General features: G+C 42.3%; 1 protein-coding gene and 1 non-coding gene across 3 annotated transcripts; one reads left to right on the top strand and one right to left on the bottom strand.

Moving 5' to 3' along the window:
• The first annotated feature begins 3,723 nt into the window (after positions 1-3,723).
• On the top strand, positions 3,724-7,596 carry LOC123113863 (nudix hydrolase 16, mitochondrial). 2 transcript variants are annotated; one of them, XM_044535183.1, is made up of 4 exons: positions 3,724-4,014; positions 5,177-5,288; positions 5,894-5,977; positions 7,087-7,596. In XM_044535183.1, exons 1-4 carry the CDS (start codon positions 3,974-3,976, stop codon positions 7,357-7,359), a joined length of 510 nt encoding a protein of 169 aa, XP_044391118.1. In that variant the 5' UTR covers positions 3,724-3,973; the 3' UTR covers positions 7,360-7,596. The 2 variants fall into 2 exon arrangements, with proteins under 2 accessions (XP_044391118.1, XP_044391117.1); XM_044535182.1 differs by having other exon boundaries at positions 3,726-4,044.
• Positions 7,597-7,939: 343 nt separating this feature from the next.
• On the bottom strand, positions 7,940-8,026 carry TRNAM-CAU (transfer RNA methionine (anticodon CAU)). Its single transcript is given in 2 exon segments — positions 7,940-7,975; positions 7,989-8,026. It is a non-coding gene; the product is annotated as a tRNA-Met (tRNA).
• Positions 8,027-15,630: the final 7,604 nt, after the last annotated feature.

Genomic DNA, 15,630 nt, shown 5'->3' on the forward strand with positions numbered 1-15,630 from the left:
ACGCGTAGCCAACTAGACAATCACATGACACGATGGATGGCTTGGTCTAACTAGGCATGGAGCATTGGATGTTGGCCATATAATATGGACTCAGAAGGATCTGGTCAGATTCAACATAGTCGGATGGAAGTCAAGATAAGTTACGAGTTGGATAGACCCGACTATGAGACGAAGCGATATGTCATCTGTGAGTCTCTAGTACAACATACGTTCTATGTCCCAAGACTCGAGCTGGCGCATGTACTCGAGATGGTGACAGACCTACTTTGGGCCGACCAAACGCTACTCCATGACTCGGTAGTTACAAAGGTAGGTTTCGGGCTTGTCCAGACCCATATTGCAAGACATGGTCGAGCAAGCTGGGATTTGCCCCTCTGACCAGGAGAGATATACTCTGGGCCCCTCGTGTGATCCGACCAAGTAAGCATGGCCATGCGGCAAGGATTATGAGATAATTCGGTTAGTGGTCGACATCACTGGAATGAGAAAGAGGTCGGCTAGCACAAGGATGATATACTCGCCTTGAGCCCGACAACATGTATCGTGTGGCAAAAGGAACAGAACTGTGACATGTTGTACAGGTTCGTCAACCGGCTTAGTTGTCTACTTGGATGGTTGGCACACCTTGCTAGAGGCTGCTACCGGCCGAGCAGGTTGATGGTGATCTAACCTACGACCAAGCCGACTTGAACCTAAGGGGTCACGCGCTTAAGGGAAGGAACCTATGAGGCCGGATCCAACTCCACGAGTCAGATGTGATGCTACTCGGACTAGGATCTAGGCCAAACAAAATTTGGGCTTTAGGTTTCGTACGAGGCCCAAGTGTTGAGCCCGCGACAGATGCCTATATATAGTGGAGGTGCAGCACACTCATTAAATTAATCGCGGTGCCGTCACTAGGGCTTTGCATGTGTTGCAACTAGCCACCTCCACTCACCACTGGTTGTGTGATCAAGCCTAGCAGTCCGCCGCATGATGTTCCTCTTGCACGTGCGGATATCGTTAGAGGCGGTGCACTTGCGCTGCTCCGGCGAACCTGTTCATGGGATCCGATTGGCTACGTGTGAGATCGACGAGGAGGAGATGACTCCGAAGACGCGCTGCCCTAACTCTACTTCCGATGTACGACACTGTCCGTCTAGTGGTAACAATCTGTGATCCATCTCCCGTAGTATGTTCCTGGATGTTCCGCGGGTAGGAATTTTTAGTTTACAGTTGATGCGCCCTACCGTAGATCCCAACAATCCAAACCACCTAGGGTTTCCCACAAACTCAAGGGTAACTAATCGCATAAAACACTTGGTGATTCAATATTGGTTTGATGAAACACATACCTACATTTCTTCCCTTTCAATAAATGGAATTTGGTTGACTAGAAAGGGGGAATGGAAATTTGGAGGTGGTCAACATTAGTTGAGCTTGAGATCTAGTCGACATCCACCCTTGAGAGAAGAACATGGGTATTTATATGGCCCCACGAACACCTGCTTTTCACACATAAATTCTACCAAACCCATAATGTCTCAAACTTTTGGGTTTAGAACCTCCTAAAAAGATTGAGATGGACCTAGAGGGGGAGGGGTGAATAAGGAAAACTACACATTTTATTCCACTTATTAGCAAGTTTTGGCTTTGAGGAATATAAAGTTTGATCCTAAATAATGCTAAGGTGAGATATACAACATATATGATGATTGCATGGTCAAGTAACCAAAGTAAACCACAAGTAATGAGCTAGGGTTAGTAACACCTAAGACACTAGAGACGAATATGTATCCTGATATTCACTCCCTTTGAGGGGAGCTAATCACCATTGGAGAGGTGGGAGAAACCACAAAGGATCCACCAACGTCACGATGGCTCACCTTCTTCTACTTGAGAAATCACCATGAAGACGATTCTCAACCACTAGTGGTAGACCTTGAAGCAACCTCCAAACCTCTACAGACAACGGGGTAAATCACTAATTAATTCCTCTCGAGGGACTCCTACCACCTAGGAGTCTCCAACCTCCAAGAGTGACAAATGCCCAATAAACTCAAAGGGGAAACCAAATTCCTTTAGTGGAACTATAGATCAGAGGCTCTCCTCTCTCTTTTTCCTCAAATGAATGGAATGATTTGATGGAGGGATGTAGAGGTTATGGGGCTGTTGAGCTTTGAGAAAATGGAGTATGATAGAGAAAGAAACTTAGCTAGAAATTGGCAAAGGCTAACCCCTTGGGGAAGAAGAGTGTGGGCCTTATATAGCACCACTCAAAATCTGCATGTTGCGTATCATGTACACTTCCTAGAATGTCGTCCTAGAACCTTTGGAGAGACCTTCCGGGACATTTTGGTTTCCGGGACCAACTCCAGGACATTGACTCCGGTGGGACCTTTCGGGATGCCCCAGGTTCTATGATTGACTCTGGAACATTGACTTGGGCTGACACCAGACACATACGATGTCAACCGGAGGAAGCGCCAGAGGGAGGGTACAAAACTTGATGCCACTGGCCAAGGAGGAAGGGCACACCTCTACTAGGCATCCATGATGATGACCAGATTCCTACATGCGACATGTAAGGGTCCCAACTTTTTTTGTTGGACCGGTTGCTTATTTCTTTATGCTTTAGTTGTAGTGTTGTAAACACAATTGTAAAGTCAGGCTGATGATATGACATGTGCGTAAGACCTTTTGTTGTGATCATTTGGGGTAGATAAAATCGGGCATGTACCTTCGGTCTAAAACAACCATAAAAGTGCATGACGCCTCGTACAACACCCTTGCTAAAACCAGTCCATTGCATTCGACCCTGTTTGCATATGAAAAAAGAAAACTCTAATTTACTAATGTGACCAATCATCGACAAAGCATATAAATCCATATTTAAACTACATGGCATTCATGTCAACCAGAAAAAACACGCGAGACAAGTTATCTTTTCGGTTGGCATGAGTGATGCCAATATAAGTACGAACTTGTCAACTTCTTTCCTCGCGAGAGGATGCATGGCCATTAATTTTGTTAACAAAGCATAAAGTAAATAGATAATAACTATGTAAAAGTTGGTAAGTAGCCGGGAAAATTCTAATATTATGAACTCTGACACTTTGTGCACCCAGGTGATAAACCTGAGTCCGCCACACCGGGACAACCTTTCGAAGCTTAGACCATTGCATCCGACTTTTTTTTTTCATTCCATCCAACATTATATCGGTTCCATTATCAAGGGACAACAAAACAGAAGAAATAAAAACTACATCTGACCCTATTTGCATAACAACAAAAAGTGAACCCCTAATTTACTCACAAGCCTCGTCATGGACGGCAAATAGAACACCCATACAACTGTACACCATTCTGCCGACCAAAACAAAACAAAACATGTGAGGCAAGTTATACCTCGACCGACACCTACGACATTGACTGTATAAGTAAGAGCTTTCCAACTTCTTTCCTTGCCGCCGCCAGATGATGAGCACCAAGACCAAGGCTAAAGCAAAAAAAATAGTACAAGGTCAGAATAAAAACAACATAAAAACCCAAATAATGCACCCAACTCCGGATAAAACAAACCAAAAGCTTTCCTTTATGAAAAGAAAAGGAGAAGAAACCCAAAAAAATCTCAGCAGCCGGCCAAGCCAGCACGACCCACGTCTGCTGCGTGCGCCCGACCCAAAACAAAAGCCGAGACGGCTCTCCCCCGAGCGGCCCAGAAAAAGAAGCGACCACCACGCCACAGTAAGAAAAAAAAAGGGGAAAAGGAAACCGGGGGGCGCCTCGCCCTCACGGCAAGGAAATTTCCCACCTCCACCAATCTCCCAATCTCCTCCCCGCACAAATCTCTCCGCCTCCCCCTCCCCCACCCCCTCCCCTCCCCCGCCGCATTGCTCCCCGTGCACCGCCGGACCCCACTCGCCCCACAGGCCTGCGAGACGGCGCGCAGGAAGAGCGGGCGGGCGGCGGCGGCGGAGGCGGGCAGGGTAGCATGTGCGACCTCGTGGCCCGCACGGGGCGCCACCAGCAGCGGTACGAAGACGGCAGACGGCTCGTCGCCGGGTATGGATTGGGTCCGCCTTCCCTAATCGTTGCTCGTCCTGAATCCTGATGCTTTTAGTGTCCTATATCCGATTAGATTGGGGGCGAGGGCTGCGCACGTGCGTTCATTGCCCTCCTGACCTAGATTCCTATCTCCCCGTATGTGATGCTGGCATTGTTTTGATGTGTGTGGGCGTTTTGGACGCTGGAGTTTGCGCCGTGGTGGCGCGGCCTGCCATCCGGTGCTGGCTTGCTGCTTGTGGTCATTAGGTCTGCCATCCAGGGCTGGTTTGCTGCTTGTGTGAGCTCTGAATTTGTTTTTGTAAGCATGGTATATTAGTTGTAGTATTCGATGATAGCGACAAATATTACCGTTTGTTTGTTTCGCTTGTGGATACATTTTGTTTGTGCTGCTGGTCACAGGTGGTTACAACACACAAATCACTCTTCATAATCCAGGTGTTTGCCCCTGATAGGTGCCCCTCTTTGAGTTTGCTCCTAGTTCAATGTTGATTTGGTAAGCTAGGGTGGACCTCTGATGTCGCTGATGGCAAAGTTTTGATGACTTTAGTTTGCAAATATCTGATGCACATGCCTTTCAAGTCATTATGCGAAGTTTGTAAGGAATAACAGCAATAACTGGCATCTGAAATATGAAGCTATCATTTGTTGGCAATACTACTTGGATGTAGAGTTGTAGACCGCGTTTAGACATTCTGACCATTGACTTCTTAAGGCTTAAATTCTCCCTTTTATCATCCATACAGTATGTATATTTCTGATGGTTGAGATGCAGGTCAGTAAACTGCATCTACAATGTTTGGTAGTTTGATAAAGCTGGCCGGAAAGCACCTTCCATGAATATGAGTGAACTTCTACAGTTCTACTGCCTATGTAGCTCAAATATCATTTTTTTTACTTGTAAATGTGCAGCTGTGAGGTACTGTCACATAATTTACACCTTAACACATAGCTGCACATTTCAATGAATATTTCTTTTGGTGATTCCTATGATGAGAGTATGAGACATTGTTCCTCTTTAAGCATGATTTGATAAGAATCTTTGTAGACTGTGGGGCTTAACATTCACATTTTGCTGCTTTTGCATAGTGGATACTTTATGTTTTTGTCTGAATAAGTTCATTGTTTGCAGGTGCATACCATTCAGGTATAGAGCTGATGAAACTTCTGGTGATGAACAGAAAAAAGTTGTTGAAGTTCTCATGATAAACTCCCAAAGCGGACCAGGTTTATTATTCCCCAAGGTACTTATTCTTTGAACTATCATACCAAGTTGTTTTGGAACATTGTGCTGCCGGCAACAAAGATTGGTATCTCAGTTAGCTCCACGTGTTCCTTTTCCTGGCATTTATATATTTATGAATTCTCTGAGACAAATTGAGATGCACGCAGGAATAGTGTGTTTGGTTGATGCATAAATCACCCCTACCTAAATTTTGGAGAGCCCAAGTTTGGCTAAGGGTTAAAGGGAATGGCCAAATAGCCATGGTCATGCAACAAAGTTGTCAATCATGTCATCCAAAGAAAGCCCAATAGTTTGGTGCTACCTAACTAGTCGAGGCTGATTGGGGCACAAACGAAATGCACCTGAACATTAACATACATGTGCTTACTTATTTAACCTCTTTGTCTTGTAATGAATTTCTCTGCAAGTTTATGGTACGTACTCTTATTGTTTCAACTTATTTTACAGAAGGAAGTCCGATCAGAATACATATTCACCTAGTTTGCAGATAGCATATATAGTGTATTTTCTCTTTCATTGTGTGTTATTGTATTGTAGTTTTTTGTGCAAATGTTACCATACTAGCATGTAGAGATTTTGTTATTTTGCTGCTTCCTATCACAGGGAGGATGGGAGAACGATGAAACGGTTGAACAAGCAGCTGCTCGAGAAGCTATAGAAGAAGCTGGAGTTCGAGGAGATATAGTGGTAAGATGCTTGTAAAAGATGGTATTTTCATGTCAGTTTTTTATTTTTGTTTGCTTACGTATTTTGAGATATTTCATGTATGCTACAAGCTGAGACAAATTTACCTGTATGTTTCCTTAACTTGCTAGACATAGTATATAATTTTTTGCCTGATTGTACTAAACTGCCAGTGTAGAATAATCAGCTCATGAGCTTTTGAGGTCATGTGCTTTTTTATAATCCCCTCTGTAATGAGTCATTGTAGATAGTGGCATCCAGTTGTGACATTAAGTTATTAACGCTAGTTATCTCACTGCTTTAGGGCCTGAAAGCTATCCCGTACCAACAGTGGAATGGTTTATATGCTTTTCCCCCTCGAAACCCATCAAATTTCATGTATTGGTGAATTTTTCTTGGTTTGCATTATACTAAACCAGAGCATACCTGAGCCGTCCCAACTTTTTCCTGCTGCATTATTGTATACCGTACTCACAGACGACTCACATATAGTAATATCCTAGGTGCATGGGTTAACTACAGTACAGTTGAAAAATCACCAGCTCTTTGTAAATTAACATACTGGCGAATGTGCAGTGTGCAGCTCTATTTATGTAACTAGTTTATATATTAATAAATGCAAGCAGGGCATACTTCATTAGTTCACACTTTGCTCGAAAAGAACCATTTTATTACATTTCAGATGTGTGTGTGTGTGCGCGTGTGTGAGGTGTGTGTGTGGGGGGTAGGGAGTCGCTTCAGCTGCCCCAACTTTGTACTCATTTGACCAGCATCAGTGAAGAATTCTGAAGGTTGTAATTAACATAAACTGTAGGTTTCTAGCTCCTGTGACAAACTGACAATTTCTACTTGTGCCATGGAATATTCATAAGGGTTAGAACCTTTTCTGGAATAGTATGTGTCTTCACTGGAGATGATATTAAACCTGTTTCCATCTTTCCTGTTTGTGTTCCATTTAACTTGCAAGATCATTCATGAACTGTGTACTGGAATACTATACGTGATTAGCAAGATCATTTAACTTGCAAGATCATTCATGATTACTATACCAAGTAATCAGCATGCCCCCATTGTACTTGGTCTTATATATACAGTTTTTTTTTCTGCATCAGCAATTTCTAGGTTTCTACGATTTCAAGAGCAAGACGCATCAGGACGCGTGCTGCCCCGAGGGCATGTGCAGAGCGGCAGTGTTTGCGCTGCACGTGAAGGAGGAGCTGGCCTCATGGCCCGAGCAGAGCACCCGCCGGAGGACCTGGCTGACGGTCCCCGAAGCCACGTCACAATGTCGATACCAGTGGATGCAAGAGGCCTTGCTGACGGGCTTCTCTGAGTGGCATGACAACTGGAGCAAAGGCGGCAGTGCAGGTGGCGACCCAATCTAAACGCAAGAAGGCGTCCTCCTCTGTCGTCTCTCGCTTTCCTTTGCCTTCTCCTCTGTTCTCCCCTCTAGGCCCCAACCTTGCACGCAAATTGCAATAATACAGTGTGGTGCTTTTACTTGATGATGCCTAGTAGGTCATTGACCCTTGGTTCCTGGGATTGAAGTCTTAGCGTAGTGGTATATCTCATCGAAGACGAGAATTATCACAAATTTTAAGTGTCTGATTCTCGCCGCGTCATATTATTTCTCAAATTTCAGCTTGATTTTGATTTCTTGCTCCTGATTCGGGGGATGCATACCGCAATGTATTTACCAGACCTGAAATCGAAAAGTGTACTTGTTGACTCAGAGCGGCCGGTGCCTCTGGATACCAAAATTACAACTGTATTTTAAGCAGTAAAACGACTTAGCTGGAAGTATATAAAACACTGGCTCATGAAGTGACGAGTAGTCTTTTAGCTGGAAGTATATAAAACACTGGCTCATGAAGTGATCAGTAAGTCTTGTCTTTTCGAGAAGAGTAAATTTTCGAAATAGAGAATGAAACAAGAAAAAGAAATTACACGGCAAATTAAAAAATTTGGGGTGAGAGAGGCTCGAACTCTCGACCTCAGGATCACTCGCTTTAGCTATGAGACCTACGCGCTAGCCAACTGCGCCACCACCCCTTTGATGTTCTAAGAGATATTGTAAACTAATTATGACGAGCGTACTGTGATCTGTAGACTATTTTCAGCCTAAAACTCGCATCTATTGCTTTTTTGCGGGGACGCATCTAGTATTTTAATCCATGATTTGTACTGGATCAAGAGATCCTACAGTATACAGTGATATAATAGCCTAACTGGACATAAAAATGAACCTAAACACAGAGGAGATTATATATTAAAATTCTTACTGAAGCCATAGCAAACTCGTCATCGTTTCACTACCATAGCTCTCACCAATCAGTGGCTGAGCTCAAGACAATGTGTGTTCATATTTCCCTATTAATCACATTTTATTAAAGTTTTTTTTACTTTAGTTAAAGCATATATGTGTTTTCCTGTGTTTATTATACATAAGTAGTCAACCATATTGCATAAATAATGGGTGTACAAATGTAGTCAATCATTGGTAGTACTGCTCAGGTGGAGACGTAGTACCGCCCGGAGAGGTACTACCGCTCATGGGGAGAGGTAGTGCCGCTTACTACTTATAAGAGGTACTACGGCTCTATTACCGTAAAACCCGACACGAAAAAAAAATGCATCCCTAGAAGTAGCGGTACTACGTGCGGTACTACCGCTTGAGGCTTTCATGAACACAACTGAGAAAATAGACGATGCAATAAAGCCTAAACTACCACAACTTTTGCAAATGAACTTCAAAATGAGCAAACTCAAGTTTGTTGGATAGATGACATCGAGAAGCATCCAAACAACACCTAGTTATGGTAAGAATGTTGGGGCACGCAGCAATTTTAAAAAAATTCCTACGATCACGCAAGATCTATCTATGTGATGCATAGCAACGAGGGGGGGGGGAGTGTATCTTCCTACCCTTGAAGATCCCTAAGCGGAAGCGTTTATCAACACGGTTAATATAGTCGTACACCTTCACGATCCGCCCCGATCAAGTACCGAACGTACGGCACCTCCGCGTTCAGCACACGTTCAGCTCGATGACGTCCTCGCCTTCTTGATCCAGCAAGATGGGCGAAGTAATAGATGATTCCGGCAGCACGACGGCGTGGTGACGGTGTTAGTGAAGAACAATCTCCGCAGGGCTTCGCCTAAGCACTACGGAAACTATGACGGAGGATAAACTAGAGGGGACGGGGTTGCCGGCACACGACTTGGTGTTTCTTGATGTATCTTTGGTGCTAGCCCTGCCCCTCTATTTATATGTTGAGCCTTGGGGTCGAAACTTGGAGTAAAAGCCTCCACAAAGTCGGTTTCACCCGAAAGGCAAGAGTCCTTCTCGGACTCCAGGGCCAGACGCCAGGGTTCCCGGCGTCTGGACCCACCCTGGCGTCTGCCCCCTGGACTCTGCAAAACTTCCTTTTGCGCTTTCCAAAAACCTTGTGGGCTTTCCCCTTTGGCCCAAATAAAGTGTTCTCGTACCCAAACATTTCGGGAAACATCCGGAACCCCTTCCGGAAACCAAACACTATTATCCCATATATCAATCTTTATCTCCAGACCATTCCGGAGTTGATCATATCCGAGACTCCGAACAACATTCGGTCACCAACATACATAACTTATATAATACTATATTGTCAATGAACATTAAGCGTGCGGACCCTACGGGTTCGAGAACTATGTAGACATGACCGATACACCTCTCTGGTCAATAACCAATAGCGGAACCTGGATGCCCATAGTGGCTCCTACATATTCTACGAAGATCTTTATCGGTCGAACCGCATAACAACATACGTTGTTCCCTTTGTCATCGGTATGTTACTTGCCCGAGATTTGATCGTCGGTATCTCAATACCTAGTTCAATCTCGTTACCGGCAAGTCTCTTTACTCGTTCTATAATGCATCATCCCGCAACTAACTCATTAGTCACATTGCCTGCAAGGCTTATAGTGATGTGCATTACCGAGAGGGCCCAGAGATACCTCTTTGACAATCGGAGTGACAAATCCTAATCTCGATCTATGCCAACTCAACAAGTACCATCGGAGACACCTATAGAGCACCTTTATAATCACCCAGTTACGTTGTGACGTTTGGTAGAACATAAAGTGTTCCTCCGGTATTCGGGAGTTGCATAATCTCATAGTCTGAGGAACTTGTATAAGTCATGAAGAAAGCAGTAGCAATGAAACTAACACGATCAAAATGCTAAGCTAACGGATGGGTCATGTCCATCACATCATTCTCCTAATGATGTGATTCCGTTCATCAAATGACAACACATGTCTATGGTTAGGAAACATAACCATTTTTGATTAACGAGCTAGTCTAGTAGAGGCATACTAGGGACTATATGTTTTGTCTATGTATTCACACATGTACTAAGTTTCCGGTTAATACAATTCTAGCATGAATAATAAACATTTATCACGAATTAAGGAAATAAATAATAACTTTATTATTGCCTCTAGGGCATATTTCCTTCAGTATCCCACTTGCAATAGAGTCAATAATCTAGTTCACATCACCATGTGATTTAACACAAATATTCACATCTGTATGTAATTAACACCCATAGCTCACATCGTCATGTGACCAAATCCCAAAGGATTTACTATAGTCAATAATCTAGTTTACATAGCTAAGTACTAAGGTGTGATCATGTTTTGCTTGTGAGAGAAGTTTAGTCAACAGGTCTGTCACATTCAGAGCCGTATGTATTTTGCAAATATTCTATGTCTACAATGCTCTGCACGGAGCTACTCTAGCTAATTGCTCCTACTTTAAATATGTATCTAGATCGAGACTCAGAATCATCTATATCGGTGTCAAAGCTTGCATCAACGTAACTCTTTACGATGAACTCTTTGTCACCTCCATAACCGAGAAATATTTCCTTATTCTACTAAGGATAATTTTGACTACTGTCTAGTGATCTACTCCTAGATCACTATTGTACTCCCTTGCCATACTCCGGGCAGGGTATACAATAGGTCTGGTACATAGCATGGCATACTTCATAGAACCTATGGCTGCGGCATAGGGAATGAATTTTGATTCTCTTTCTATTTTCTGCCATGGTCGGGTTTTGAGTCTTACTCAACTTCACACCTAGCAACACAGGTAAGAACTCCTTCTTTGACTGTTCCATTTTGAACTACTTCAAAATCTTGTCAAGGTATGTACTCATTGAAAAAACTTATCAAGTGTCTTGATCTATCTCTATAGATCTTGATGCTCAATATGTAAGTAGCTTCACCGAGGTCTTTCTTTGAAAAACTTCTTTCAAATATCCATTTATGCTATCCAGAAATTCTATATCATTTCCAATCAACAATATGTCATCCACATATAATATTAGAAATGCTACAGAGCTCCCACTCACTTTCTTGTAAATACAGGCTTCTCCAAAAGTCTATATAAAACCATATGCTTTGATCAACTCATCAAAGCGTATATTCCAACTCCGAGATGCTTGCACCAGTCCATAGATGGATCGCTGGAGCTTGCACACCTTGTTGGTACCTTTAGGATCGACAAAACCTTCTTGTTGCATCATATACAACTTTTCTTTAAGAAATATCCGTTTAAGGAATGCAGTTTTGACATCCATTTGCCAGATTTCATAAAATATGGCAACTACTAACATTGTTCAGACGGATTTAAGCATCGCTACAGTTGAGAAAATCTCATTGTAGTCAACACCTTCAACTTGTCGAAAACCTTTTTGCGACAAGTTGAGCTTTGTAGATAGTAACACTACTATCAATGTCCGTCTTCCTCTTGAAGATCCATTTATTTAATATGGCTTACCGATCATCGGGCAAGTCCACCAAAGTCCACACTTTGTTCTCATACATGGATCCCATCTCAGATTTCGTGGCCTCAAGCCATTTCATGGAATCTGGGCTCATCATCACTTCCTCATAGTTCGTCGGTTCATCATGGTCTAGTAACATGACTTACAGAATAGGATTACCATACCACTCTTGTGCGGACCATACTCTGGAAGACCTAGGAGGTTCTGTAGTAACCTGATCTGAAGTTTCATGATCATCATCATTAGCTTCCTCACTCATTGGTGTAGGAATCATTGGAACTGATTTCTGTGATGAACTACTTTCCAATTCGGGAGAAGGGATAATTACCCTATCAAGTTCTACTTTCTTCCCACACACTTCTTTCGAGAGAAACTCCTTCTCTAGAAAGGATCCATCCTTAGCAATGAATATCTTGCCTTCAGATCTGTGATAGAAGGTGTACCCAACAGTTTCCTTTGGGTATCCTATGAAGACGCATTTCTCCGATTTGGGTTTGAGCTTATCAGGTTGAAGCTTTTTCACATAAGCATCGCAGCCCCAAACTTTAAGAAACGACAACTTTGGTTTCTTACCAAACCATAGTTCATAAGGCGTCGTCTCAATGAATTTTGATGGTGCCCTATTTAAAGTGAATGCAATTGTCTCTAATGCATAACCCCAAAATGATAGTGGTAAACCGATAAGAGACATCATAGATTGCACCATATCCAATAAAGTGCGGTTATGATGTTCGGACACACCATAACGCTGTGGTGTTCCAGGTGGCGTGAGCTGTGAAACTATTCCACATTGTTTTATATGAAGGCCAAACTTGTAACTCAAATATTCTCCTCCACAATCAGATCGTAGAAACTTTATTTTCTTGTTACGATGATTCTCCACTTCACTCTGAAATTCTTTGAACTTTTCAAATGTTTTAGACTTGTGTTTCATTAAGTAGATATACCCATATTTGCTCAAATCATCAGTGAAGGTCAGAAAATAACGATACTCGCCACGAGCATGAACACTCCTTGGATCGCATTCGTCGGTATGTATTATTTCCAATAAGTCAGTAGCTTGTTCCATTGTTCCGGAGAACGGAGTTTTAGTCATCTTGCCCATAAGGCACGGTTCACAAGCATCTAATGATTCATAACCAACTGATTCCAAAAGTCCATCTTTATGGAGTTTCTTCATGTGCTTTACACCGATATGACCCAAACGGCAGTGCCACAAATATGTTGCATTATCATTATCAACTTTGCATCTTTTGGCATCAATATTATGAATATGTGTATCACTATGATCAAGATTCAATAAACCATCAACATTGGGTGTATGACCATAGAAGGTTTTATTCATGTAAATAGAATAACAATTTATTCTCTGTCTTAGATGAATAATCGTATCGCAATAAACATGATCTAATCATATTTATGCTCAACGCAAACACCAAATAACATTTATTTAGGTTCAACACTAATCTCGAAAATATAGGGAGTGTGCGATGATGATCATATCAATCTTGGAACCACTTCCAACACACATCGTCACTTCACCCTCAACTAGTCTCTGTTTATTCTGTAACTCCTGTTTCGAGTTACTAATCTTAGCAACCGAACAAGTATCAAATACCCAGGGGTTACTATAAACACTAGTAAGGTACACATCAATAACATGTATATCAAATATACCCTTGTTCACTTTGCCATCCTTCTTATCTACCAAATATTCAGGGTATTTCCGCTTCTAGTGACCATTTCCTTTGCAGTAGAAGCACATAGTTTCAGGCTTTGGTCCAACTTTGGGCTCCTTCACGAGAGTGACAACTTGCTTGCCATTATGCTTAAAGCTCCCTTTCTTTCCCTTTGCCCTTCTCTTGAAACTAGTGGTCTTGTCAATCATCAACACTTTGATGTTCTTTCTTGATTTCTACCTTCGTCGATTTCAGCATCATGAAGAGCTCGGGAGTCATTTTCGTCATCCCTTGCATACTATAGTTTATCACGAAGTTCCAGTAACTTGGTGATGGTGACTAGAGAACTCTGTCAATCACTATCTTATCGGGAATATTAACTCCCACTTGATTCAAGCGATTGTAGTACCCAGACAATCTGAGCACATGCTCACTACTTGAGCTATTCTCCTCCATCTTTTAGCTATAGAACTTGTTGGAGACTTCATATCTCTCAACTCGGGTATTTGCTTGGAATATTAACTTCAACTCCTAGAACATCTCATATGGTCCATGATGTTCAAAACGTCTTTGAAGTCCTGATTCCAAGCCGTTAAGCATGGTGCACTAAACTATCAAGTAGTCATCATATTGAGCTAGCCAAACATTCATAACGTTTGCATCTGCTCCTGCAATAGGTCTATCACCTTGTGGTGCATCAAGGACATAATTCTTCTGTACAGCAATGAGGATAAACCTCAGATCACGGACCAAGTCCGCATCATTGCTACTATCATCTTTCAACTTAGTTTTCTCTAGGAACACATATAAAAACATAAGGAAGCAATAACCACTAGTAGAAAAAGGGTCTAATGTGCAACTCATTAGTTCCGGTTTGAAACTGAGCTGGCACTAATGTGACCATTAGTGCCGGTTCCAACAGCTAGGCGGGCCGCTCTCTTTAGTACCGGTTCGTGCGGAACCTTTAGCACTGGTTCGTGCCACGAACCGGTACTAACGGGTGTGATGGCAGGATGTTGTCAGACCAGGGCCCGTTCATCACCTTTAGTATCGGTTCTTGCCACGAACCGGTACTATAGGTCATCCTACATATAAACCCTTCGTCTAGCTCGCTCTGTTCTTCCCCCTTTCCCCTCTCCTCCTCTCTGTTCTTCGTCTCTTCTCCCCTCGAGCTCATCACACATTTTGCCCAAATTTTGTCAAGATTTGAAGGCCCCCATCCATTCAAGTGATCACAAAGGTTAGCAACTTTCTCCTTTCATCTCTCATTGCTAGATTAGCTCTTGCAATGCTTTATATAGTGATTAATTTGTGGGTTTTAGTAATTTGGGAGGAATTATACGTGGTAGTTTATTTGATTTATATGCAATTTGAGCTTAAAATAACTCTTAGTTTGCATATGTAGGTGTGGTTTACTTAGTGCCTTCCCGTCTCCGTCATAACCACCATCGATCGTCCGCACCGACCTGTTGCCGGCACCACCTTGTGGTGAGCCTCTTGTTCTTATCTTTTTTATATAAAAAAATCATGTTTGTGTGATTTAGATATATAGTTACTTGTATAATTATCTTACCCGTACGTTGTTTGTTATACATAGTGCCATGGTTTTGATATCCGTCCCCGTCGGCCCTCGTCCGTGTTATGATTCATATGTGGTATATTCTCTTTTAAAACTATTTGTTGCATTTCGTGTTTATGACAAATTGTGCCCATCAAGTTGACATAGATATTTTTATCTAGGAGGCATGTGAACCGGAAATTCCAACCGACCCTATTGTCGAGAGGTTAAATTTAGTTGAAAGAGAAAACGAGTATTTGAAAGAAAAATTGAAAAGAATTGAGGGGGAGAAGATGGAATTGGAGTTGCATGTTGCCGATGTCGTCGATGATCACAAGATCAAGATTGAGAAAATGTGGTTGAAGATTAGGAAGATTAGAAAATATGCCATTGATAGTGTGGCTTGGTATCATTATGATGTTGGATCAATTGTTACCTTAGTTACGATCTTGATCACATTTGTTGTTGCATTTAAATGCTTTAGCTAGAGAGTTATTTGTATGTTGCATTTAAGTGTTGTATGAACTTTATGTATGAAATTGTATTAATTTGGTCTATTCGGTGGTGTGTAATGAAGATGCGCCG

Source organism: Triticum aestivum, chromosome 5B (genome assembly GCF_018294505.1).
Source record: "Triticum aestivum cultivar Chinese Spring chromosome 5B, IWGSC CS RefSeq v2.1, whole genome shotgun sequence".
NCBI classification, from domain to species: domain Eukaryota; kingdom Viridiplantae; phylum Streptophyta; class Magnoliopsida; order Poales; family Poaceae; genus Triticum; species Triticum aestivum.